Source organism: Cydia fagiglandana, chromosome 1, assembly GCF_963556715.1.
Source record: "Cydia fagiglandana chromosome 1, ilCydFagi1.1, whole genome shotgun sequence".
Taxonomy (NCBI): Eukaryota; Metazoa; Arthropoda; class Insecta; order Lepidoptera; family Tortricidae; genus Cydia; species Cydia fagiglandana.
In genome coordinates this window covers 23,570,215-23,595,236 of record NC_085932.1, presented here as the reverse complement: position 1 = coordinate 23,595,236, position 25,022 = coordinate 23,570,215, and the positions used below count along the sequence as shown (strand labels likewise).

At 36.2% G+C, this 25,022-nt stretch overlaps 1 protein-coding gene across 3 annotated transcripts in view; it reads left to right on the top strand.

Annotated features, from left to right (window-relative positions):
• Positions 1-23,794, top strand: part of LOC134667560 (microtubule-associated protein Jupiter) — a 146,256-nt gene extending 122,462 nt beyond the window's left edge. For 2 of the 3 annotated variants that reach the window (XM_063525001.1, XM_063524993.1), the window contains exons 2-5: positions 18,804-18,954; positions 19,137-19,275; positions 20,440-20,532; positions 22,403-23,794. In XM_063525001.1, coding sequence (XP_063381071.1) covers positions 18,804-18,954; positions 19,137-19,275; positions 20,440-20,532; positions 22,403-22,536 — 517 coding nt within the window. In that variant the 3' untranslated portion in view covers positions 22,537-23,794. The remainder of the gene's footprint in view (positions 1-18,803; positions 18,955-19,136; positions 19,276-20,439; positions 20,533-22,402) is intronic. The other variant, XM_063525008.1, reaches the window with a different exon arrangement.
• The last annotated feature ends 1,228 nt before the right edge of the window (positions 23,795-25,022 follow it).

Here is a 25,022-nt window from a genome sequence, read left to right as displayed (position 1 = left end):
TTCATATTTTAAATTACTTGAGGCCCTTAAACGCTAAGCCTTATAGTAACGAACGGCCGTATTCGAACAATGCTATTAAGATGTCACAGCGATACGATACCGATCTGTCAGTGTTATGTGTCAGTTTATTCAACCAAATACGCCACTTTTGACACTGACAGATCAGTATCGTATCGCTGTGACATCTTATAAGCATTGTTCGAATACGCGCGGGTGGAAGTGCAGTCTAGTCCCGGTTCTAAGATTGAACTCATCATCATGGCAGAAAGCAGGATTTGCTTCTGTTTATTTCTATAGAGAGCATCTTGTTTGTTATGGTCTAAAATCGCAAATATAGGTACTACTAAAAAACTACAAAGTTTAGGATGATTGATCTCATTAGGACCACTTAGGTAGCCATTAATTAAGCACTTAATTTGTTAAATAAAATAGTTTCGCGAATGTCATGCATTAAGATAATAATATTAAAGTAAAATACAGTCAAAATTATAACCTTCTTCTTCATTAGAAGTTTATTAAAGAAGAAGATAAATGTTTGCTCTAACATTGTCACGTAATTTGAATCATTAAATTTCGTATCATTGTTGTCTTTTACCGAAATTAGACTAAGTCAATTAGATTTTACTATTTGCTAAATTGCTTATCTACGGGAGGGTAAAAATATGCGACTGTAAAATTTGATGGACCGGAATATCGACTAAACGCCAGTCGCCAAGTACTCCGTACCTGCCTCGGCAATCACCAGCAAATTTCGTGAAAAATCACGAACCCTGTCTATTTTTATGATACATAATGCTTATATTGATATGCAATCGTATATTTTTGGTACAGTCAGCAATACTATTCGCTTAATTTTGATACCAACTTCTATGCAGGGGCGTCGCTTTTTTGTTAGGACAGCTGTTTCAAGTGTTACATTGTCACACATCTTTCTAATAGAATGACAATTTAATCTATGTTAATATAGGAAACAATTAAAAAAGTAGACATAACATAAATAAACATGACCTGCTCTAAAAAATACTGTAAAATTTTAAATTTTCGCCAGTTTTTATTAAGGTTAAAATTGCACACGGTAGACCGACGGTTTCATGAATTTATCGATATAGATACTTTTTCTTTCAACATTATTTTTAGCGCAGTAAGGTTGAGTTTTGTAATTGATTTAGTTAACTTAGGAGGAAGAGAGAGTAAAGTAAAGGTTCCAAGACGAGTTAAAAGTAATTAAAAACTAATAACTAACTCTTAAGTGATTAATCCATCACGGTTACTAGAACGATGTTGACTCAGAAGGAGCTTACAAAGTTAAGTTATAGATAGTTTAAAGTAGTTCATCGCAAAGGGGTATAGAAAGTAGGCACCTTGTCATCATAACATAAACTGGTAGAACATAGATATTTAACAAAGCTCATTTGACACTTCGTTTACTTAGTAATCTTAGTATAATGTTACTGCAGGCTTCAGTTTGAAGTCAAAGAGACGATCTTATTCCTTTGTAATAAGGTAAAAACTGGACACAACACTGAGGTCGTAGAGTCGATTCACAATAATTTTAGACATTACGGGCCGGAAAAAACGAGAAAAATTTCAATGATTTTATGTACTTTCAAGTATAGTTCTTGAGGTCATGCATTTTAAGTATTTAAAACTTGATCAAAATTTGACTTTTCAACGGCATCGCTGTGTTAGTGTTATATCTTCATATTAATTTGAATTATGTATACAATATTGTACATTCTAAACTTACTTTATATTTAATTGATTATAATGATTATTTATTTCTAGATCCATCTGGTCTAACTAGAACAAGAAACTCTTAGCCTACGTCTTCGTCTCGTGTTAGTCGCATCTTCCTATAGTAATTATACTCGTATAGGTACGTAATTGGATATTTCCCAGCACGCGCGACTGACCGGCACACATACGCGACACGGACTCTCGGTCTCTTTGAACTGCTTGCCCGTAATTTAGCGACACGCCGTTGGTCGTTTTTTTTCTGATTAATGTATCAACACCGACTCATGCCAAGTGTGTTGCACTCCAATTCACCAGGAACCAGGAACTACGGAGGTTGGGTACCTACGTTTTATTTTCTTGAAAAGAGTTAGGCTTTGTGAGACTATCATTTAAGTTTTACAAGAAAAGTAATTAGATATCGTAACTCTGAAATTGAAGCTTAAACGAAGTAAGAAACAGGAAGCACAATATTTCTAAGAGTTCCGTTTTATCTTGAGCTTTATCATTATTATCAGTGCAAGACATCGCTCAAACTCTTGCTTAACATTTCTTTTCACACTTTCCCATTAAAAATAGGAGCGTTTCAATCGATGATTGTGTTGTTCGCTTCCGTTCGGTCGTTTTATTCTTTCCGATTAGTTCCACTGGACTTGCGATCTCAGTTTTTGCAAAGTTGACTCTAAAGTTAAGAGTTGAGCAATTCAATGTACCTCGTTACCAAACAATGGGAAGTATATCATACGATCGACGATTACATTTGCATCTTACATTGTGATATAGTAGGTAGATTGGAAAAGCGTGATTTGCAGTATCATTTCAATATTCTTTATGCAAAGTCTTCCTATTTTCAAAGTCAAATAGACCTTAACTTGCCATCAGTATTTCATTATTTTATTATCTCGGTATAAGTACTTTGATTATGCATAACATTAGATTTATTGTCTTATTTAGTCGGATTATCTTCTTTTGGCATCAAGTGTTGCCTCTTTCAAATGATTGATAAATATGATATGTATTAACCATGTCGGAAAAGAGTAATTTGAATGTCATCACATTCACACATATGTCGCTGTCAAACGTTAATCTATCCATCAGCTTACGCTCGGCAACCTGACCGTTTCCATGAATCATCGCGGACAACGGTTGTTGACGGAGACTTTCAATTTTTATTGAGAGGCATGTGTCCATCAACTTTCCGCATGCATTTAGCTAAGCACATTAAGAGGGGGTTCTCGAAGCACTATGCCCATATTACCCACTTTTTTACTGTGTTATACAGTTTGGATAAATAAATGAACTATCTTAATTTGAAATAATAGTTACAGCTAGTTACTTGTTGTAAATAAAGGCAAATTGTGCTTTTTTATATGTGCCGTATATCATATAGATCTTGAACCTCCCAGTGCCCAAGGAACCCTCTATTTCCGATAGCAACATGCACTTAACAGTTTTTTGCACAGTTCTTTGTCCGTCGCGATTCAGAGCGCGACCGGTACGGTACCGTTTCTTGCGCCGCCGCCGCCGCCGCTGTGCTCAGCCAATGCTCGCCTGCTGATTACCCGATGCCGACTGACCGGAACACTCTAATGAGTTCATTATATGCGTCTTTGATATTATCTTTTCTATCAGCATTTTCAATACGTTTATTTACTTTATGGGGTAAAAGTTTGGCACAGTTCTGAATTATGATGTGTTCGGCATTCGCGTCAAATGGTTTATCATATTTTAAATATTTATTATATGACAGTCTTTTGCAAACTATCTTATTAAAATTGTTATAAATAAAAAAAAACATAACTAAATTTCCCGTCAGATTACTGTATTTTTTAGAGATTGGTTGTGTAACCATGGACACATATATATGTACGTCTATGTATACCTTACTTACTCGTGTTTCTAGAAAAGTGTATGTTTCTTCAGTCAAAATTAATACATTTTCAATAATTTTAGTTGTAAATTTACTATATACATGAATATGTTATTTATTGTTAACTTTATTTTTACAGGTACGTAACATCGCAAAACTGTGTAGAACGATCAACTGATTATGGTATGTATTTATACAAAGATACCGGGGACATTCTACTCTACACGATCGATGCCATTATATCTTATGAAAGAAATGTTACGAGGATTTTCTGACTGACTGATTGACTGACTCGAATGAAGTTTAATATGCATCATTAAAACTGATTCACTATGAGTCAAAATGCCCTTTTAGATTGGTATATAATTTATGTATTTAGTTTACAATGAAGGATAAAAAAAAATAGGTATAATATTTAAGAAAACTAAAAGAGGCAGCTGAAGCACAGTAGTCATGAGTCACAAAAGTGAGCACTTGATTTAACAAAACCTAATAGACTCCGGGAAGTCGATTGTACAATTAAATCCAATAATGGAGTTATTGCTCAATAGGAGAATAATGATCCAATAACTCTACCGTTTTATAAAGCCATCACATACGTGGGCGTGGACGTGAAGTATCAGGCCGCGTAGCCAAGATGCCAATCGCTTACGCTCCGTAGCGATCGAAACGCAACTGTCACTGTCGCGCTAATATGGAAGAGTGATAGAGAGACATAATGCTTTTCGATGTCGAAGCGATAGCGATTGTAACCTTGGCTAGGCCGGCAGTATCGGTCCAGAACCCGAGATGCATTGCTCTGAATGAACTATTCCCGCGCAGCCTCCGGCGATTACAACGTAGTAAATTAGCGTTTGGCGTTTAATTTGCCATTACACAGCAGTAGGTCTTGCCGATGCCGGGAGTCGTAAAACAACGCCTTTATGTCCATGCACCTATTTCGCCTTCCAATATCACGTGATTTATGGTAACTTACATTAACTGCTCTCTTCCACAAGTTATACACCTATAGGTATTCTATATTAGTAAAAGGATCGTATGGAGCACATTAAAGTATGCTTTAATGTTATGCCTACAAAAAGAAGTAAAATAAGTAAATAGTATAAGCTTTTAATTAACATATATGTACAAGTTGTCCCAAATGCATGACGTGCTTAAGAATATCAAATGGTGGTAAAGAATTAAAAGCATAAACACAAACTACTTAATAGCTTCATTCGTACTCGTAGCTCCTTCACGCATTAAATCATTCGTTACATTTATTAAATTTCCAGCAATTTGCCAGCAAACTCTGTTCTACACAATAGGTACCTTCCTATAGAGTAACAATTATTCGTAGTTAATTAATGTACCCTTACTTTAGTTGGTCTAAGCCTAATGTAGCAATAACTTTTGTATTAAACGTTTTTTTTGTTAACTGTACTTTTTACAAATTCTTTTATCGCATAGTTTGTGACACGCTTGTTATTAGTACATGTAAAGTCAAACCTGTATTAGTGCGAGCGAGACGAACAGAGATTGAAAAGGCGTTCGTATCATAATACTTATCGATATATTTGAATATGCCTCTTCGAAAAAAAATATCAAAATTATGAAATTATATGCCGTTTATAGGAAGAGTGATTCTTTATCTAACATCATATACATACATATTATATGAACGATCAAAGCTATAAATGTAATTAACGTACACTCAATGAAAGCACTTTTTGCTTGATTTGTTTTCTCTAATCTTATCTAGTGAATAGGTACTAAACTTGCGATGGTGTGATTTAGCAGCTCATTAAAAAGTTGTAACATTTATGGCTGGTTATGACTAAATTATGGCTTTCTCAAATGCCTTCTAACAGAGTACATATAATATTGTTATGTGTTTACGATAGGGCTAGGTGAAGCCATAAAAGCTAAGAAGATAGTAACCTCGCGTAAATGTGGCTGATGGTTCAGATAGTCTATAAAGGTACGAATACCTATGGCTACAGCATCATAAAATAGCAGGCCTGTATATATTCTGACCTTTTGGTTTACGTGCAGTATTCCAATATGTATATTTTTCTAGAGAGTTATACCAGTATTACCTTGTCCATGGATCAATGAACAGATATAATCAGACATTTTCATGGAAATAATATATACGTAAGTACTAGTTTTTTATTGTACAGTCGCCATCAGATATATCGGAGCGGCCAAGGTGTTCACAATATCTGAACACGCACTCTAACGCCTAGACAATAGAGGTGTGCTCAGATATTTGTGAGCACCTTGGCCGCTCCGATATATCTGATGGCGACTGTAATACGATACTTATTAGCCAGCATGCGGATTTGATGGGAAAAGTTTTGCGTGCCTTAGTAGGTAATACAAATATGCTTCAAATTCGCACAACTTTTGTTATGATAATAATATATAGGAATATAAATATTCTATTCGTAAACACAAACGAGACTATTTACAATACATATAGGTACTTAAGTATCTAAGGATAATGACCTAAAAGCATGCAGTAGGTACCGGAGTATGCATGTGTATCCGTGGGACATGGCACAAATTCAAACCCATCCAACATTTCTTCGGTCTCAATGACGGTGCAGCCCTACCTAACCCGTCTACCTCCACTCTGCACTAGCGCCATCTTTTTGTTGTTGCTCATTCTGTTTTCTTTTTTATAATTTTACATTTTTGATGAATAAATAATACTTCATAAAGTACCGGAGACAACCCACAACCGTGTGACGTAGCGCAAAAATACTAGGAGGGCTGACTCCAAGTAAAATGGGATAAAAGCAAGGACCAAGAAGAAGACCTAAGTAAAACGTAGAAAGATAAAAGCGCCACGAAATGGCCTTGTCTCAGCATGTTGCTGGCGACTTCCAGCGTTGATCTTCCGATGAGGCCGTAGTTAATTCGCACAATGATATATGTATTAATTATATACACGGTGTAACATGAGGAAACCGAATAATTTTAACAGCGTATTCCTGATCATATTTAGAGACAAAAATATCCTATAAACTTTTTTGAAATTCGCCTAGTTTCAGAGTTAATACCAATTTAAAAAAAAAACAAGTTTTTATTGTTACATGGTGCAAGACGCCTTTTTAATAGCGATGTTGCTACTATGGGACGTGGTCTAAATATCCTTATTGATGATGTCAAAAAGTGACAAGTAACACTTTGCAAAAACTAAGTTTTACAAAAAAAAGTAAAAATCCATTTTAAGTGACAAGTTTACCAAAAACATTTACTTTTTATGTACAAATACATTAAAAGAATTGAAAAAACAAACAAACAAAAATTTTTTTTGGCGAAATTGACCTAAACTCGTATTACATTTTTTCCTTCTATTGACCTCAAAAATGCGTGGTTAAAATCTTTCGCATTCCTCGTGAACACCTTGTATGTTATTTTGGCTTTATGTACAAGCAATAAAAGCAAGCCATTTTATTTGGATTTACAGTACATTTACAGTTGGCTACTTAAAACCTTTTTTATTAGCTTTCGTATGTTTGTTTCATATTACATACTTAGTGTAGAGCCTCACTAAAGATAAAAAATTCACTGTGAATTGTTTGCGCTCACTAGCGCAATTAGTACTAATTGGACATAAAGTTACATTATGTAAATCAAACAACGGATATGAGTAAGGTACCTACTTTAAATAATTTTACTTCTCTGACTTAATCACATCAGCATATATTATACAGTATCTAAACTTTCGTTTGCGGAATAGGCGTGCCAGAAAATTTTATCTTTACACAACTATTAAACACGAACTTTAACTGCAATAAGGTTGTTTTTACATGTTATTTGTCGGGTTTAGCGTACGAGCTTGTGAAAGAAGTCTGAAATGCATTTAGACACCTCTCACGTCTCTTGGCGTACATACATAATTCGCGAGGCAGTTAAAACGCATATGTTAGCAAATCAACGAGTGACGGATAATTCCCACGTCGGAATAACCACGACGTGTTAATCACGGGGGCATTAGTCTGACCCCGGGCGCCAACGTCTTGTCTCACTTAGTAGCTCGCAGTGAGACCCAGCGGGTCAGAGGTGACTAGGAACCACAAGCACTAATCTTCGCCTTATATAATTATTTATTTTTTGGAATGTTACTATTTTAGGGACTTCAAGAAAAAGTTAAACTATGGATTTGTTTTTTTTTTGTTAATTAAACTACGCTCAAATTATAAACGGTACACGTCGGATGATGATGACACGGACACGCGTATGTAGGTGAAATAATAAATCAACTATCACCTAAAAACATCCTAAGGAAGCATCCTTAGGATGTTTTCACGTAATAGCATGACATTCACCAATCATTAGTTAAAGTATATAACAGCCATGTTTTATATAGTTGCCTTGGAATGTTGTAAGTTTTTGCTTATTGCTAACACATAATTATTTCACATCCGTTAAAAATAAATCAGAAGTTATGTGCCAGGAAGTGAACCAAATATATTAGCTTAAAAACGGTTTTGATTAGCGATCAGCTACAAACCAGTGGCTGGTTAATCATCTTCGTTACTTTCAAACACGAGCACGCTGGTGCAAATAATAAATCTTATACCGTTTGTTATCGTGATCAAAATATTTCTCCGACGCCAAGGAGCAGCTAGCAGATTGTCAGCGGAAGCCATTGATAAAATATCACCTAATTAAACTGGACATGAGCGAGCTGCCTTTCTATTAAATTATTAGTTTTGACACTCGACAAGAACCTGTCACTTTTTATGGCTCACGGACGTCAGAACAAGCATTTAAATTAATTAAAGCCGTTTAACTAAACAGTCCTATTAATTAAAGTAGTAATGGTCAATAGGGGTTCAATCGAATAAAGTCGATGGTACAGTCGACGTCAAAAATATGTTTACACTTTTGCACCTTACTCCTTTGTAATAAGGCGAAAAGTGTAAACATATCTTTGACGTCGACTGTACATCATCTCGTTGGCCGGATTCGGTTTACGATCTTTGCGATATTTTATTACATACCTACTGATATAGTGAGCTAAGATATTGCATGTTTTGATTTTTAGAGTTAGTTATCGTAAAACTTATTTCATAAATAGGTATACTCATGGAAATTTCCAAAAAAATGCAATAACGTTAAAACGATTTCCTCAAACCAGACAGAGTCAGAGTTGACTTTTTTTTGCTAGCCTATTGAGGTGTCCCACTACTGGGCAAAGGCCTCTCCCCTTGTCTTCCAGAGTTGACTTATTTTATTTAATATTATATTATATTTGTATATTATAATATTAATATTATTATATTTGTATATTACGATATTAATATACTTAGATTTGTAGGTTTCATAAATTGTAACTTTAGTTTGATTAAATCATAGGTACATTTAATTATATTTGTATTAATCGATATTAAACTTTCGTGAGACATATTTTAAAATGTTTATACGACAACGGTTTCACTCACTTGAAATATTTAGTCGCTATTATATTTGTATTATAGGTATTGTATTTAAACAACTTCCAATAAATAGATTTGGACAAAGATATCGTAAAAAAGAAATCAATGAAATATATTTATGCCACTTATAAAATATACATTTTCCTTAAGGACATAATCGTATTTTCCTAACTCCAAATCATCTATGTACCTACATATTTTATTTATGCACTACTAGCAGTACTATGTAATTTCTTAAGTATATAATCCAACTAGCGACCCGCCCCGGCTTCGCACGGGTCAACAAATTATATACACCTGAACCTGCCCCAAGAATCACTCTATCGATAGGTGAAAACCGTATGAAAATCCGTTCAGTAGTTTCTGAGTTTATCGCGAACATACATACACACAAACAAACAGACTCGGCAGGGGACTTTATTTTATTAAGCTGTAGTGATATAATAAGCTTCACTAAAACATACCTCGATATGGCTTAAAATTTGATGCACTTCAACTTGTAGAACGACTTGAATGCAAAAGCGCATACATCGGACTTGCTGGCTGTCAGCCAACAGTTCACGGGGTTGGTTATTGATTGATTATTATACATGGATATATATGGACTATGCTTTTGTGGAGGATGGAAACGTTGTCATTTCTATTATACCTATGTAAGCACGGGTACGTCAGGAAGGTACGCAGAGTTTTTTGAATAAAGTTTATTGTAATTACCAATAGGTACTTAATTGACTAACGTTATCTAAAATAAATAGGTACCTGCTTAATATCTGGGAGACCGAGTTTGGCTCTGAAAACATATGAAAACTGAAAAATGCGCGTTTTTCCTAGAGATAAGACCTAGCTAGATCGATCTTTCGCCCCCGAAAACCTATATTTCATCAAAATCTTTAGAGCCGTGTGAGATCCCCGAAATATAAATAAATAAATATATAAACAAGAATTGCTAGTTTAAAGATATAAGATAATATCAATAAGTCCAGGATTTTCCCTATACTATACTATCACACTGTTCTTATGCCTCACTTTCATTTCCATGTTATTTCTTCCTGGCAATAACACTTTAACTCATGAGTGGTTTGAGAACGGCTGGTCCCATCCATCGCCGGGTCACTACCATTAACGCTATTATCCATTAACCTTTGGCTTTTTTGCTTATAAAGTGCTTGGAATTGAATCTCTTACTTTTCATTGTACCTATAATTGAACATTTATAATGAAAACCTTGTTTGAAGCCCCGTTGTATGAAAACTGATTAAGTTCGCATTTTATAAGTTAAGAAGTTAAAGTTGGATTATAATTTGATTAATCTATTTTATATTTTTTGCTATGTGTGGTCTTTGTTGGGGGTCCATTATATGTTAATGAATTGAATTTCGACTAAAGCTACTGATATCGATATATTAATTGTAACTTAAATTGACTTTAAGAATTAATTATTACTCAAGATTTCGCTTTATGGGATACATGTAATGTAAGAAAAGTATATTTTTGATATTAGTCAGGATATTGAGTATGTCGGGTTACCGTTAGCTAGTGGTTTCTAATCTGACACGTATGTATTGGCAATGTTATAATTAAAGACAAAGCATGCTCTCGATTGAATATTGACATTGATTGATATGCTTATTGTATTTCCTATATTTTTTGTGGGCATAGATCTTTACCAATTTTAACTATAATTAGGTTACTTTTTGTTTGGCAAGAGAAATCATAACCGTTTTTCTATTTTTGAGAATAAAATTGTTAGGTACTTACTGACTTGAAGTTAAGTAAGTGACCATAACCTTCATTCCACGATATTTAACTTCAAGATTTTTGATCTCAAGGAAGAAAAAAAATAGTTTTACCATTTACAAGTCTGCCCCGTACAAGTCTGCATCGACAAGGTAAACATATCGATTGGGACCCATTACCTGGCCCATGCAGACATTATTTTGTCGAAAAACCGATACTATTGTGAGACACGTAGTCCATTACCTTCATATTGCGAACGCTTTCTAACAACAATCATGTCAGAGAATCGATGGAAAAGGCGTACAGGGCACAGCAACAACGTTTTCGTGTTTTATAATAAAGGTCGTTTGGTAGACTCGAACCAGACGTTTGGTCACGGGGTTAACGGCCTCGTTTCGTGCCTATGAGGGATTTTATAAATAAACTAAACACAGTCGAATTCATGTTAATCTGCATAGGTATTCTGTGGCTAAATATTTTTTCTAAGTATAATAATTGATAAAGAATAATTACGAGTAATGGGTCATGGCCGGTTGTTCATATAGAAAATACAAAATACTTAGCTCGATAAATAAATAAAACAAAATGATAAAACTTATAGCATCGCGTCACTTGAAGTTCTTGTACGCGTACAGTCGACGTCAAAGATACACTTTACCTACTACTTTGCAGTAAGGCGAAAAATATAAAGATATCTTTGACGTCAACTGTACAGCATACATTTTCTCATAAACATTTTCTAGCTGGAAAAGCGTGTCATAGCGCTCTTCGTTCTCCCTATTTAAAATGGTTTACATTTTCTTTTCCGCATCTCGTGAATCTCTAGTTTCTTTTCAGGAATTTTACCGCGCAAGAGTGCTCAGCGTTCCTACGTATCAAAGGATTTTATTCCTTTACGAGCAAGCATTTCTTTTATAAGTAAGCAAAACTTTAATGTCAAGCGGATTTAGTTCACATTAGACTACCTACTTTGCAAAAGGGAAAAAAGAATTCAATCAAAAAGTGAGACGTGGTTGTGATTTTTTTTTCATTTGTATAAAACCATGTAGTATGAACATTCTAGAAGCGAACAAAGAGCTGTTGAAAGAGTGAAGCCGTTTCGGTTAGCACCCTTCTCCTCCGTAGAGTAAAGGCAGGCATTGTCTTCCGAAGAGTATAACTTGATACCTATACTGTAAAAGGAATTTTAACCTTCAACTGCTAACCGTTGAAAGCAGGTGCTAAACAGGGAAGCATTCACATATTCATTTTATAGCATAGGTACGTTAGTGCAGGTTTGTGTTTATATTTTACATACTAATGAAGTGGGGCCTTCCCGGTGGAACAAAAATCAAAATGTATTAATGCATTCAAACCTTTTCGAAACTTTGTGACCTTTGTGTGCTGATTGCGAATACATAATTATAATAATTTGTCAAAGGACTGTTTCATTTCAAACATAGACAAAGAAAATCATAGGTACTTTATTTGTCTTACACTAGTGCTAGCACCCAAAAGAAAAGGATGAGTAGGTATAGTTTTTTGGTCTTATTTACTGACAAATTTGATTTGACCAACTATAGATTAATTGATGGATTTTAAATACTTAAATGAAAAATATTTGGTTCCCTTCCCAAAATAAGTCTCTTAACTAGTATACTTCTCTTTTCTCTCTCTATGTATAATTGTTGCTTTATGTCTTGCACTATGGTTTGCTTTGCTATGGTATGGTTTCCTATTATTTTCGTTTTCGAAGGAAGTTAGATTACTTGATTTAGGTTAGGGTTAAATTAAGTCCATTTTTTTACAAAGTGAATTATAAACTGTGATATTTATACATGTCGTGTACATACATATATTTATATATATTTCCTTTCCTGTCTTTTTTAGTTAATGTCCTAAATCATGCGACACATCTAATTATAAGATTCATAAAGAGTAACTAACTCTACTTGATAACTATCTTGAACCTACGTGTCATGAGGAGAAAGTACATACATGTACATAAAAAAAGTTTATCTAAAATAGGAACAAGCCAATTTTGAAACTTAATAATTTATTACTGTCACGAGATGTCGACGAGTAGAAACAACAACGTGCCCGCGTATGAAAAAGCGTACAGACAATGCTTTTAAGTTTCTAAATTTCTATATTTAGAGCCTTACAAGCGGGTGTGGTACTGTTAGTTCAGTACAACGAGGTTACTGTAGCATTATTGTATGATTATTTGAGATGGAAATGCCGGTGAAAGAACATAGGACGCCGCGTAATTCGAGCCCGGCCGGACAGAGAATGTGTAATTTCATCCAATTCGTTTTTTTTTTACTATTCGAGCGTGCAGCTATTCGAATCTCGCTCACAATCGAAAGGTGAGACTGTGAAGAGATTGGTCAATTATAAAATTACTACGTACTTACTCTCGTTCACGACTCGGATTTCTACATTTCCGCACACGCCCGTTGAGAAATTTAACGTTGAAAATAACACGTAGTTAGTCGTCGGGTGACGTGAAATAATGCAACTTTCACGTGCACTGACGTATTTAGAAATAAAAGTAAAATTATATTCAACATCTACTCGTTAGCAGATATCAGCGCTTAGTCAAGTAGGTTTGCAGCTCTCGCTTCGTTACTGCATTTTATTTAAAGAATTCTCTCCAATGCTAAGTTTCTACTTTCACAAATGCAACGAAACCTTTTCAAAATATCAAATAAATTGATTAACCTGATTTTAATTGCATGCATCCAATCATAAGAAAATTTATAGCTATATTCAACTGCAAATGGTTTCAACTAACTAGGTAACTGTCAAGAGATGATTACATTGAATACGTGCATACCAGTGTCATCTACCTGCATATTACAGTGCAATAAGGCGCTAATCACACGAAGCTGGATTCACACTTGACTGGTTTTTGCATAAGTTGATAATGAAACGTTGCGTTTCGAGCACGAGCGTCGCGGGCGCCCATGCGAGTGACATACAAGTCATACAACGCCGCTCGACGCTCGTCGCGCTGGTACCTCAGCTGGAACGCTCATCATTTCCATATCCCTCACTATTAAATTAAAACTAAGATTGCGTGGTTGCTTTACAAGACAATATGACTCTAAAAATAAATCAAGAGCTGCTGTAATGAATGCCTTATGGAAACTGTATTTGTCAAATTTTATCATGTTTATCTACCCCATCTTTTGCAATTTTGCATAATTTTCTCTCTTTCTTTCTAGGAACATATGTTATGGTGTCAAAATATGTCTTAGCCGGTGAAATATCTGTGCATGTGATAATTGTAGTACATGCAACGTCGGTCATAGAAAACATCAGATTACTATTTATGAAATACTTAAAATAGGTATAAAATTTATACCTATTTAATTTAATGAAATTGAAAAATATGTCGTCATCAACATGAATACGGTTCAGTATTGTATAGTAGTCCTTCTTTTGTTTCTACCCAGGGCGGGGCGAATACTGCTTGTATTGTATGTATGAAATCTGTTTTTAGTCTGATAGATGCTCACAAAACCCACGCGTTGCTGGGCCTATAGACACGTTTTTGTCTTCTTGTCGTTTGTATCCTGTGATACCCGAGAAACAAGACGCAATCTGATAACGCAGATGGTGTAAATCTTACGTTTGCGTGTTTGTACCAGTCCTTATCGGTACGACAATTCCAAACCTAGATAGGTTATCTGCTAGAGCTTTTACATACTTATACCTAAGTGGGTAAATCAATACGGCGCCCTGGGCGTTATCTGACCATGAGGCTTACAAATTAACTATGCAAATCGAGTTTTCTTATTAAAGACTAACGTTCAAACGGAAAGGTTCAAACGATTTTATTAGGGTTCAGATTTAAACACGTGAAAACCGAACTCTTATATTTTAAACAATGGGATTTATTTACTAACATTTTTAACAAATTATGTAACATATCTCTGAAAGTAAATGTTATGTACCTACATTCGAGTTATACGAAAAAATATGACAACTACGGGTCATTTCCATAAATTTTGATACTTAAGGTTTTAGCCTACTTTCTCTTAGTAGGCATATAGGTAAGAAAATAAATAAAGTAGTTCTTTTGGGATGATTGACTTAACAATTGATAGAATGTATATTTTCGATTAAAAAATAAATGTATAAAAAATAGTTTTATCAGAAAATCTACCTAGAAATTTTAAGACAGAGCTAAGTCAAAATTTAGTGTTTATATTGAATTTTGACGTTTTAATCTAGGGCAACTTTCATGAAACTACACACACGGAAACTAAGTAAGTATATTATTTTTGAAAGGGCAGGCCTGACCGAAATATCACTAAGTACATCGAAGTTCGATGGATAAAAAAAACATGAAAACATGTCTAATTTTCATTTATTTTCGTCATTAAGTAATGGTAAATATCCAAGCTTTAAGCACTCTTATAAATGATAAGTTTATTTGAATATTGAATGACATTGAGCATAAACGCAACGCTATCTTGGTCGACATACATTTTTGTTTTAAGTGCATGAAGGTGGGATTAATAAATGTGCCCGCCCACAAAGAAAATTTCCCAATTAATTACCTAGTAATCCGGGTTGTAAATAAAATTGGTCACTAAGCGTTTTAGAAAGTAGATCAAACTTTTATGCAGCAAATCGTATATTAACGTTATACATGTTGTGACGTCACAATACGGTCGTCGGGAAAGTGCAAATCGTTTGTCCAGCTAATGCATTGCCTTTCATTTGCAAACAAAGTTTCTCCTGTCGTCGCATATGATAGAGTTACGGGCTTTCATTACTGTGGGTATCATTACCGCGGTCTCATTACTACCAGCATTTTTAGAGCAAAACCGCAGTCCGCAGAGGCGTAAAACCATTACTCGGGCAACCGCTTGTGATATCGAACACCTACCTAGTCGGCGGCGCACGCGCCTAACTAGCGACACTATCGCCTCTGTGATCTCGTAACTCACATCCACGTCAATTCCGTCCAATCCTAAATACCTATAGCTGGTTATTTATTACTCCTTACTTTAAACTACACGTTTTCAACGAGTATGGTAATTTAACTAATAAGCCCTGAGCTTTCCAACCATTGTTTGTCATAATTATCATTAAGCATGCATATTGCTAGTTCAAAGAGAATGTTGATAAACGTCAACTTTTATGGAAAAACTAACCTTCATAATCACAACATTGTTCCCTTTTAAAACAGAGGAATTTATTAATATCTTCCGGCCAGCCTTTCCCTGTCTTATGACAGCTGTTTATTTTCGTAGCTGAACCCTGTCTGCGTTGTTTCTTTTAGTTGCGTGTGGCGCATGCACCATATATGTATGTATATTACTATTAAGCAATTTGCTCCCACACGCTTTCTTCCCGTAGCTAATTATAGGAGCAGAGACGTACGGTTTGTTTACATGATTTATAATTAGAGTTCGTGTGAGCTGGTTTGTAATCATCGTCGAATGATAGCTGCACTTTGGTGCAATAGCCCGAAGTATCAACAAACTCTGTTTTCAATCAAATTCTGTTATCATTTCCGTGGTCGGGTGATTGGCACAGACGTGCGGGAATGGCAAGGCTTAGGATGTTTTCGCACTAGAGATTGAGAGTTGCGAGAGTGATTGGTAAGCATCAGTTCCTTACTTAATCTTAAGTAAATACATTTCAGCTGAGAACGTAACTTATTATAATTCATATGCTAGTGCTATTTTAAATTCGGAATCGTTGTATTGAAAATTTGTTTTGGCATAGCTAAATTCACTGGGGAAACCGTTTGTCTGTTTATAACTACGACGGCAGCCTATGCATTAGGGTTGGGATGTAGACCCAAGCTGCTGCTCGTAGTGTATAGGAGATCTAATCTACGGCAGTCGCGTCGCACGCGCCGGCCCGCGGCTGCGCCTACGGCCCCCATTACGGCTTCAATCTCGCAGATAACTCGCACGTCGAAGTGTGCTCTTACGCGACGCTTAGTTGTAATCAGGGAACTTGATAGCGGACTAGCGGAATGATAAAATGTCTAGGCATTTCTAAATTGATGGCTATTTTTAAATTGTTTTCAGGGAGGTTTTATCTTTCGCTTTGACTAGGTAATTTTTGTGAAAACTTCGCGTTCCAACGGATTATAATATTTACCATTAGCTAATGTCGAAATGATAAACATAAGTCTGATGTAAATGCTAGATTGTAGTTAAACCTATTTTCGTAAGTAAACACTCACTTACTGTTCCACGATTTCAATGTATAAGTTTATGTGAAAAGTTGGAAATAGCAGTGTTAATGCTCTTGGGTATAGGCATGATAATGTAAATGTAGACAGTTTCCGCACCGGTGCGGTATCGATTCTCTCGTCTGCGTGGAAACGCGATCTGGAACAATAACTAGGTACCTACTATACTCTTTGCTGTCACTCATGTCAATGTCACAATTGTAACATTTAGGGTAAGTCGTCAATTACTGGCCACTTTCCAATAAATGAACACTTTACTGAAACAATGGGTTTAAAAAACTTGTTAATATATTGTTACGTAGAAAAAGAAATAGGTAATTCCTAATACCGTTTTAGTAATAACGAGCAAACATTAGAACGTTAGCAAGTTAAGCAACTACCCTGAATGGCTCTAATCGTACCTCAGCACAAGTGCTTCCACTTATAAAACCGCACATTTGCGCTTCGGAACGTTATCTTGCCATCTTGCAGCGCCGCATTACCAACACAATTTGCAGGGAAATTTATAAACGCGGCGCAATCAAGGAATGGGCTGGCTTGCAGTGCAATAATTCCCTGGTCCGCGATAAAAGGGACCTCGTATATCGGTAATTGGTGTCAAGTAATACTGTTATGTTATTATCAATTAATTATAACCGGTAGGTGTTTAAAATAGAGAACAATGTGGCGGTATTGGTGCCTACCCAGTAAGACCTGTCTATTGAAACAGGAATGAATCGTTTAACATAGGTATTATATTAAACAAGGAAATAAAAACATACATTCTGTACATACCTGGCATGTAAGTGTTGAATATCTAACGAGAATAAATCTAATGGGTTTTAACACGTCTGATGCAACATAACACTATGTCCAACATTGCAAAGGAATTACGAATTGATTTTACTAGTTTTAAACACATGGGCGCTCGATCGCTGCCACGTAGATTTTCCAACATAAAACTTTCCCGTTCAAATGATTTTTATGGGTTTTTACTATAGAGCTATTGATTTGTGGTTTCGTGCATGGACACGGACAGGGGGGCTTCTGACTCGCCAACTTGTCTCTGGCATGAATCAAGCTATAACGGACTCTTTTTCAAAAGTAATAAAGACCCCAAAGATATATTTGTCGGAATACAACGGAAGTGCCCTTCCCATATCTGCATACCGTCATTACTTAATGATGTCCGCGCGTGTCCAGTTACAGGGGAACTACAGCATGCCAGCGGGCGCAGCACGGTTCCATTTTTATCGACTATCACTATGCGCGTCCCTTTCGCACTTACATACTTGTTAGAACTTGACAGGCATGGTGACAAGGGATAAAAACGCGACCGTGCTGGGCCGCCAGATGAGGGGTTGGGTAATATTAATAATAGGCCGGTTTGATTTCAACAACTTGACAGGGGTTTTAAACCCATCAAATTTGATATTAAAACATTGGTTGAACCACAGAATAAATAATAGTACTAAGTACAGAAGACTCACTCTCTAACAAAACGCGTCTGTTACGATCAGCACAGATATGGCCGCTAGATGGCGACAGCGCCACGCGCGGCTTATGGCAAACCCCAAAATTGGGGCCGAACGGATGTACTTTTAGCTACCTGTAGCAAAGCAACGAAATCGCGGAGTGAGACACGCCTGGTTGAACCTACATTAATCTAAATATTTAAAAATTAAAAGCTGTAATAATTAAAATAATATAAACGTAACGGAGTATAATACCTTTTCAAAGAGTCGTTTTCCTAAGCCGATATAAACATGTTCCCGAAAGCAAATGCTACCTGTTATTGGTCAGTTAGCGTAACCATAAGGCTAAACCGTTGTTTTCTCGTTTCCAGAGTGCCTAACGCGCCTAAGAGCTGCATCGCCGAGATCTTCAGCTCGGACACCGTGGACAGCACCCCGGTGAGGAATGGCAACGTGCGCCCGCGCGCCGTACGCGACACGCCCACCCGCCCGCGCGACACTCACTCCAGACTTTTCGGACAGGTGATTTCTTAGAACGTAGATACGTAGATGTTCGATAAACACTTATACCTACATCAATGCATGTGTGGTATCAGTGAACTCGCCATATTGTAGGTACTTTCCCAACCGAATATGTTGAGTTGTCCAATATTTTTCTTTACAGTAAACCTAACAAGAACTGATGATAAACGTAATAATTTCAGACCACCTCAGCGCACGTGACCCCCATGATAACCAACACTATCCGCAGCAACATCAAATTCGGCGAGGCGACCATGAACGGCGGCAGCCCCTCGCACTCGCCCAAGATGAACGGCAGCGCCTCCTCGACGCCCAGCCGAGGTGAGACGGACGCCGGGGAACACTGTGAGTTCATTCTGTTGTAGGCACGTTTGCACGCCGCACTGAGGATGGCGGTTTATAATACCAACGGAGTTAAATGTGGAATGGATTGCGTTTCATACAAGCACTAGATACCTATACCCAATTACCCAGGTCGATTTGGGACGCCTCTAGACTATACTAGAGCCAAACATAACGTTCCGATGGGGCCATAATCTAGCATAGTGACTGGGAAAAGCGCTTTTTAGACAAGGATAAGGATACCTTTCCTACCTACCTATAGGCACAGGACATATCTGTCTAAAATTATTTATTTATCGAACAAACATCGATAAATTATTAAATAACCCATAATTTTAGAAGGTTTTTGTGATAAAAATACATAATCAACCTAAAGACAAGAGCGTAACACACAAACAAGATCTGGTTCAGTGATATTTTCCTGTTTGAAGTCATTCGAACAAACTAATTTAAACGATTGCGGTAAGCGGTACAGATAAAATCTCGCATCATCGTAAACTGCCGCTGCTCAATTCTCAGAAACCGTTCGTCGGCCTTCGATACTATCCATTCCACATTAAACCCATCTGCAGTCATACTAGAACTGAACACAAACCTTTTTTGTTTCGGATATCCCGGTATGGCTGTAGTTAGGTACTCCATAAACAGAAAAGCTCTTTGACAAAGCACGCTAGGAACTGACACGCTTCTATAACTAACCATGCTTGACATTAATGCATAACGATTCAATGAATAACTGACACAACATGTTCAATGAAAGGAGAAGGTTTTGAATAAACAAAGACTTATCACACTACAGAGAATAAAGCTTGCATTGAATAAGAGCACGATTGCACATAATGCATTGTGTAATCAGCAATGCACTCACAAAAACAACCTCACTAAACATATTTCACACGAGTGTATGTAAAAACCTATACATATAACTAACGTCTTATCTAACAAACTACTTTAAATAGGTACATTTGTATAGTAAGGAAAGGAATAGGTTGCGTACGTAATGTAATGTTGGTAATAGTTAGAAAACCCCGACTAAAAGAATTTGATAATGAATTGTAGCAAAATCACGAAAACCGCAGTTACACTTGCACACATGGTTCTTTGCTAGTTCGAATGAAAACCGTTTGTTCTGTAAATGGTCAGCATCGTTCACGCCGCCCAAGAGGAATCCAGTGACCGGAGACGGGGTGCTGCTGGAGCCTGCGCGACGTCGGCACCCGGCCGCCGCTCAGCGAGGTGCCCACCCTGACCTCGAGCCCCAACCCACCCACCGCTACTACACCACCGACTGGCCCCCCAAACCTGCCCAATACTATGTTCACTCCACTTCCAAACCTAGTCACACCTACCGACAGACTCCTTACACTTTGCTTGGGTTGGAATCTGACGACCCTGAAAGGGACCATCCGATACTAGACGAAGATTCACTGTCTCCCCAGCCCGTGCTGGACAGACATTGGCCACCTTTTCCCGCTCAGCATTATTTGGTACCAACAGATAAAAAAACTCCGTATCACCCGCTGCCGCCCTATGCTTTTGTCGGAATGACATCAGCTCTAGGCGAAAGACCAAAACCAGATTACAAATATGATCCCGTACCGACTCTAGACGGACTTATCGACCCTTATATTCATGCACAAGCAAATCCCCCACCAAGTCTTTTTAGATACGAACGCGATGGCCCAATACCTGAATTTGCTCTTTTCGAGACTCCCAAGCCACCCGGTCCGTACACTCTTACTGGTTTTCCTCCCATTTTCCCAACACACGTCCCCGGATACCTGTTCGATCTGAAACGGCATGCTGAAGACTTCAGACCTAAGACGTACTATGTAGACTATCTTCGCCGAAGACAGATGGGTGGGTGTTTAATTCACCTTAGATTGAAGGAATGCCAATAATGCACCGCTCACCTGATGAGACACTTGATCAGGGTATTTTGAGAAATATAGCTTCTGTTAATTGCAAATAATTATATAAAATAAGTGTTTGCTGTCAAGGTTCAGTCTGTTTGTATTTTGAATAGACATTTTGTATAGAAAATATGGTGAAGTAAATACTTTAAAAATATCAAACAGGCAGGATTCCTTCAAGTCCAAATTAAACACTCAAGCCGTTTTATTCTTTGCTTATTCGTTGATCTTTTTAAGAAATAGTTTGCAGTTGGTGATGCAATTTATCTTAGTTAAGCGTAAATTATGCGTTTTGTAACAGTAATTAAATATCAGGAGGATAAAGAGATAATTGCTTGTGTCTGTAATATATTTAATTGTTTATTTATAGATGTGTAAATAGTGTCATGTCATAGGTTTTTGTATTACGTAATTACTTCGCCTATCTTTCGCACGCCTTGTCGTATGTCTTATAGTAATAGTAGTGTGGAGAATTGGCCAGCTGGTGGTGTTATTTTTATTTTTAAATAGCTTTAAATATCTTAATATTATAAACAACAAAAATACAATTACCTACAACAATTGAAACGATTGTTGTTGTTGGTTGTTTTTTTTTTGTAATATTGAATTTTATTGTTTTTACTATCTAAGTCTCTACTCTGTAGTATGTTTTGGATTGAAAAAGTTTAATTGCAATATCAACTAAACATAAAGGTATGCTTACAGGTATTGTCTTTCCATCGTTGATACATAAACGTTATTCAGTCCATTCCATTTGAGATATCTTCATACGTAGGTTTAGGTACCTAAACCGATAACGATATAGCGTTATCCTTTTCTTTTTCACATATTATAATAGTTCTTCCTTTTACAATTTCATAGAACATCAAACTCTTGGTTTATTATTAGTAGTAGGATTTCCATAATCTGTAGGAATTAGATACTTAGTTTCCGTTTCCTTAATGATAGCTGTACTATGGAGTAGGTAAATATTAATTAGGAGTTCCAGACACGCACATGTATAATTATTAGCATGTAAAAATCACTGTTTTGTCCCTTGTTACTTTCTTAGTTTTTCTTTTCAAGTCTAGATTACCCCCTTAAACTGAAGTAGATTAATTGTTTTTGCGTTCATGTTAGTGAACAGTAATTTCCCCTGTATTTTAATTGTTAAATAAAGTTTAGTCTTTTACGTTCATATCTTGTTTTTACAGAAGGCAACCCGATCACCGGTGACGGCTACAAGTCCCTGAACGGGCAGATCAACACCGTGACGTCACTAAACGGCAACGGCTTCATCAACCACAACCGCGTGCCGCCCGGCGGGTTCTCCTCCGGCCTCTGGTAGACTGCCCCTACACTCAAATTCGACTTGTATTTTACCGTCTACCCCCACCTTGTCATAAAAGACAACAAAAAATTTTGTAAAAAATATAAGATTATTTCAAATTCATCAACCTTTATAACTTTGACGCAGGAACATGGCGTGGTATCCACAAAATCAGTAACGTGTCGAGTCTTTATGAAATACTGCAGTTTTCATGCATTTATATTAACAATTCCATTAATCAACTAAATTTCAATGACTGTCTGGATATCACGGTATCACCAAAAATACCAGATTATAATTAAAAATGACGACGTCCACTAAAACAGAAAGGGTATATGTTGTTAAATAAATCCTTAGCCTATCCCATAAATGTTTACTTTTCGAATAATTAAGCATAGATGATTATAGATATTTTTGTAATAGTAACATTATTTCCATAGATATAATAATGTTATTGATTCGTAGTGTGGGACCTTTGAATTAATAATAACCATAAAATAGTTATATGTTCAATAACAATGCTTATAAGTATATTTATTTGCGTTCGAATTGATGATTAAATACATATTTATTATAATTTCAAAGGTCAACGCAGACTTAAGAACTTGAAAATTATACTCTTCACACTTTAATAATTATTTTAACTTTGATATTGTGAATTAGGAGTGAGGATACGTATCAGCAATATACCAAAACGAATAGTGCCTTGATTGGAGATGGGGTGAAATTCTATAAGAATCTGTGTGAGATTGAGTAGGCATTAACGTAAAGACAGTGATTATATTATCTATATTTCACGGTATAGAAATAGTAATCATACGGCACTCGGGCTAAATGATACAAATTATATCTTAACTTAAACTTTAATATTTGACACTAATTAAGAGTCCTTAATCTCTTTCGTTAAATTTTATTATCATATTTATCATATTACCTAATTTAAATAGAGGGTTTATAGATTGCATTTATTTTGTCTTTACATGAGTTTATTTTTTTTAGTTTATTTTCTACGCGTTTAGAAATAAAATGTAAGAAAGTATTGAATTTTGGTCGATTATCTGTTAACAAAATTGGTGATTTTAAGGACCATAGTTTTGTAGGATAATAAGTTGTGGCGATGTTTGTATAAGCCGTAACCACTTAGTGTAGGCATATCAACTTTGTAAAAACGTTTTAATATTCTATCTAACCTGAACGCATAATCGCAGGCCTAATTATAACAAAACTGTTAATAGATAATAACCATTATTTCAAAATAAAGTTTTTTTATTGATAATTCTTGTTTTATTAGTGGGCAATGTCCGCTATGCTATACCCCTCCACAACTAAGCTCCGCTAGAAATATATATCGTTAATATTTTAAGTAAATATCAGGCTTTCTCGAAACTGTAGCTTAGCCCTGTGCTTATCCATACAAAAAACGTCCAAGTGCGATTCGGGCTTGCGCCGCCAGAGATCCGAACCATCGCACAATATTCTGCAATGTTTTGGTTCTTACCGATTTTACTGACCCTTAATAGTGTGATCCTCCACAGCCGGACCACCTCGCCTGATTGCGCTCAGTTTTTAATGGCGAAATGTACCTCTAATGTACTTCATGTACCTCGTCGGAAATTGAACGTACCTCTGTAGTTTGGCAGATATATGCGTTTAAAAGGGGTCCGGCTGGGGAGTAAAATCTGCAGCCGGACCACGCCTGGATCCGATGATATCTGTTATTTTGAGATATAATTTAAATAACAGATGAATGTACCTGTTACGTACCTCTGAATAAATTGTTTTTTTATTTAAAAAATGGTCTCATAAAGGAATTTTCATACATTTAATTTTTTGAGTATACGCGTAAGCGCCTGTCAAAAAATAATAGCAACATAGTAGAAAACAAATGTATTCAATTCGGGCAAGTCGTCTAACTTGTCAACTAGATACAAATGTGGGTGGTTATAAGGAGTGTTTTAAACCGACACGAGTTGCGAATTACCTTTTCGCACGTGTATTGTACAACGTTTTACAGTACACAGTTGAAATTCTCAGAGATGTTGCCGCTATTACAACAAATACTAAAAAAAGGAAAAATAAATATTTACGTGGGGCTCCCATACAACAAACGTGATTTATTTTGCCGTTTTGTGCGTAATATATAAATAAATATTAGGTATGCGGACATTCTTATAGTAGACCGGCCAGCGAAAGAAAAGTCTTCTATTAGAAATCGATTTTCGCTCATGTCGTCCCGGATATGGGTGAATATGGTATCGATGCATTCAGTGTAATGCCTTGAACGGCTTGAACCCAAAAATATGAGACCACAAGCGCGAAAGTGGTGGGGATAGTTGCTGTGACGTCATAAAGTCGGCAGTACAAAGTTTTTTTTTATTTTCGTGTACCTAAACCAGTGGTGGGCAAACTTTCTTCATGAATAAACTATTTTTTATCTTTTATCTTTTTTTTTATCATGGGGGGCCTGAAAGTTTAGAAAATTTAAGTGGAGGGCCAGAATTGTA